This window comes from Orycteropus afer, unplaced genomic scaffold (genome assembly GCF_000298275.1).
Source record: "Orycteropus afer afer isolate SDZICR_OR568_19922 unplaced genomic scaffold, OryAfe1.0 scaffold00001, whole genome shotgun sequence".
In the NCBI taxonomy this organism is placed as follows: domain Eukaryota; kingdom Metazoa; phylum Chordata; class Mammalia; order Tubulidentata; family Orycteropodidae; genus Orycteropus; species Orycteropus afer.
This window is the reverse complement of record NW_006921588.1, coordinates 32,339,772-32,343,501: the sequence shown is the minus strand read 5'-3', so window position 1 is coordinate 32,343,501 and position 3,730 is coordinate 32,339,772. Positions and strand designations below refer to the sequence as shown.

Here is a 3,730-nt window from a genome sequence, read left to right as displayed (position 1 = left end):
TAAATTGTAGTCAATGTCATGAGACAAAGTGTATGTGAACTGCTGTATGGAAAGTGAATTTGCTCTGTAAATTTTCACCCAAATCACAATTAAAAAGAGAGAGAGAGAGATAGAGAGAGAGAGAAACTTTCCCTTAGAATCTTTCAGTATTATAACTCGACGTTTCTGCCTACTTAGGCAGAAATAAAGTGTTCACATTCCTTCTCATGAAAACAATAAAACCTGGACTATAGTGAATTTGTTGAAAGAGTGAGTGCATGTATATGTGTGTGTGCATACATGATTTCTTAAACATGATAAATGTCTACATCTCCACCCCTTCATTTATCCCTGATAACCAGAAATTATTTAAAAAAAAAAAATTCATTGCTATTGAGTCAGATTCGACTCATAGTGACCTCTCCTTGGGTTTCCAACGCGGTATCTCTATGGAAGTAGATTGCCTAATCTTCCTTCCAAGGTGTGGTTTGAACCGCCAGACTTCTAATTAGCAGTCAAATGCCCTAGGCACTATACCACCAGAGCTCCTAGATGTAAGTCAGAGCACACTTTAACAATGCATAGCTGAAACTTATGCGTATTCAAGATTCAAACTGTAGCTTGTGATTCTATTTGAGAAAGACATTTTCTACAAGCCTAGAAGACACTAAAGTATGAAATTTAAAAGTATGTGCTACTCTCTGTGAATGAATGCAGACAACATGATTTAGCTAAAATGTAAGTTGAAAAAAACCTAACAAAGTGAAAACCAAGCTATCCATTCTTGCAAATGAGAATATGCCAAAAAGGATATGGAAAAAATAAAACAAGATGAGAGAAAAATGAACATCTAACCCTCCATATTTACTCCAGTCCTAGCATCTTGATTGTTCTGGCCTTGGCATATATGAGAAGGGTTACTTGGAGGTTTCTAACTGGTGAACATCTGTAGATTAATAACTTAGAGTTTCTTTGCACTATCCATTTTTGACAGTCTTTCAGCCACTCAGACTTGAGCAGTCTGGAAAGTAGGTCAGTAAGATTACCTGTCCTGCAGTCTCTAGAGTTTGCTTGTCTTGTGAGGCAAATCTTGTCAACATTTTAGTTTGTACAACTCCGGATAAAGCCAAGAAAGGGAAGAAGCACATTATGACCAGGCTTAGCTTCCAGCTGAAGAAGAAGGCAATGATCATGGCCACAATGATGTTAGCAAAGGAGTTGACGACCATCCCAATTTGAGAGCCAGCAGCCTGCAAATCAAAAACAATCAACTAATCTCAGATAAAGCAGGGGTTCTATGAGTCAAAATTCAACTCAAGAGCAAAGAGCTTGGTTTTTCAGTCATTGTAGATGAATAAAATGGATTGTGTTTCAATATTGGTGGAGATTAGACCACTGTGGTAATTATTATCTAAACTAATTAAAAGTATGCTATGGATGCCAAGTCTTCATTTTATTTGCTGTTATGTAGGTGTCACTAGTAGTTGGTGCAATTGGTAGAATCTTTGTAGAAAACACTCAGGGGAGTACAGCTACCCCTACATGACTTCCTGTCAAATTTTGTAGGGATGTCAGTATTATCTAAGACAAACAATGTTTAAAAAAAAAAAAAAAAGCTTTTAGATCCATAAATTTTGTGGCTATAGCTGTGTAAATTAATAGAAGTTTCAGCCATTAGGTTTGAATAGCAGTGTTATTCAAGAAAAATCTGTATCTTTATACTGTATTGAAGACTCAGATGGAACATGAACTTCAAGCTCCAAAGATTCCCATGTGTTGGCACTAATGCCTTTGGAGACAAGAATAAAAGTCTAAATTAAGAATTTCTGGTTGTCAAGCACTATCAGGCATTACAGGATTCTTAAAAAGGAGCTATGCAGTTTTTCTTTGGGATATCATTACTTTACAAATATCAACCTCACTAATAGTTAGGAAGGGAGCTCTGGTAGCATAGTGCCTAAGGCACTTGACTGCTAACCAGAAGGCTGGTGGTTCAAACCCACCAGCCACTCCTCGGAAGGAAGATGGGGCAATGTACTTCCATAGTGATACTGCCTCAGAAACCCAAGGAGGGGTTGCTATGAGTCGGGTCTGACTCAACGGCATGTAACAACAACGACAATAGTTAGGAAAAATGCAAATTATAACAAGATACTATTTTCCATTAATCAACTCAACAAAAACTTACATGAATGAATACCTCATATATTTATGAAAATGAGAAGTAATTGATGCTCAAGTAGAAAGACCTTGTGAGGAACTATCTACAAGCCAGAGAATGTCAAGGAGCAGTCCAGGCTACTTGCAAGGAGGGACCCTCCCCCAGAGCCAATGCTCCGATTTGGACATTTAGCCTCAATAACTGTGAGGCAATACATTTCCATATTTTCAAGCCACCCACTTGTCATATCTTTTGTTACAGCAGCACTAGGAAACTAAGACATAGGTGTTAGGAGACAAATTTGACTTCTGACAATTTAACCTAAACACTTGGTTTTATAGAAGGTATAGCTTCATTTTATACATATGTGTAAGTCCCTTGAACACGGCTGCAGGTTCTGAGGTTTAGAAATCACAGTTTTATCTCTCTTGTCAGAAAGAAAGCTCTCTGAAGGCTTCAAGATTCTAAACCACCACAATTTATTCTTTCCCTGAGTTTCTTCCCTTGGCTCTTAGCACAGCCTGCTCAGAACAGATCCTCTTTTCTAGACTAACTACCCAGGGCACCATCATGAGTGAGGAAGGCTTTCTCCTGTAGGCCCTTTGCTTACACCCTCTGAGAGAACTTTTGAGTCTGGTTGAATCATGGCCTGTGAGGCTCTAAATGGTCTAAGGAATGAGTCTCAGGGAAGTTCTTCTCGGTTGCTAGACATAGATGAAATCCAAAACCCTGAAAGATTTTGAGGCATGCCATAACACTGATTCCAGTCACTTCCTAAGAAACGATGTGTTTTAACTGTTTATTGTCAGCATTGGAAATGGTGAAAAATGTGGCTCTGGGGTATTGCAATCTCACTGCTTCCTATTCCATAGGAAACACACAAGTGATTATCTAAATGTACAAAGGAAAAAACTTCTCCTCCAGTTAATACACTACAGCTCCTCCCTTATAGCTTACTCCTTGAACTTGGGAAGCATCTGTAGCAAGTCTTATTGTCAGTGCTCCAGGGCTATTTCTGAGATCATCAAACCAGCCAATGTTTTGCCCTAATATTGCCTTGAAACCAAATTTACGTAGCCTTTTTGTGAGGAGCTCTCCAGATTTTGCAAACGTATATCCCTAAAACATAAAAAAAAGAGGAGTCTTTAGTTATGTTTCAACACAAAAAAGGAGAAACAGCTAAATTACTTACTTCAATTTCCTTACCTGCAGAAATTGGGTGATAAAGGATACAATGCCCAATGCTACGAAAAGTAGGCACACACCATTGATCTGTGACCTTTGCTCTTCTTTATCAGGAATTGAAAAAGTCTTTGAGTGATAATAAGTAAGAAAAAAGCTTTATTATTATGAACAGCAACAAAATAAATAAATTCAAATACATTTAAAAGAAATTTCTCATATGTAGCCAGGTTAAAAACAGATTCACTTTAAATATGCTAATCCTAAATTAGCTATGAACAATAGGATGAAAATGCTGATGGCATAATTGACCCCTGTGGGTCCAAAAACCTGGTAAATAAAAACTACTATGGGGACAACTTACAGAATTTTGTCATTGCCTGATTTAGGCAATTTTTTTTTTTTTTT

At 37.6% G+C, this 3,730-nt stretch overlaps 1 protein-coding gene across 1 annotated transcript in view; it reads right to left on the bottom strand.

Moving 5' to 3' along the window:
- The window catches only part of ABCB11 (ATP binding cassette subfamily B member 11), a 99,396-nt gene that overhangs the window by 22,714 nt on the left and 72,952 nt on the right, over positions 1 to 3,730 (bottom strand). Inside the window, exons 19-21 of the mRNA XM_007945836.1 lie at positions 3,347 to 3,451; positions 3,098 to 3,259; positions 1,026 to 1,229 (exon numbers count right to left, since the gene is read on the bottom strand). Of these exons, the coding sequence (XP_007944027.1) occupies positions 1,026 to 1,229; positions 3,098 to 3,259; positions 3,347 to 3,451 (471 nt within the window). The remainder of the gene's footprint in view (positions 1 to 1,025; positions 1,230 to 3,097; positions 3,260 to 3,346; positions 3,452 to 3,730) is intronic.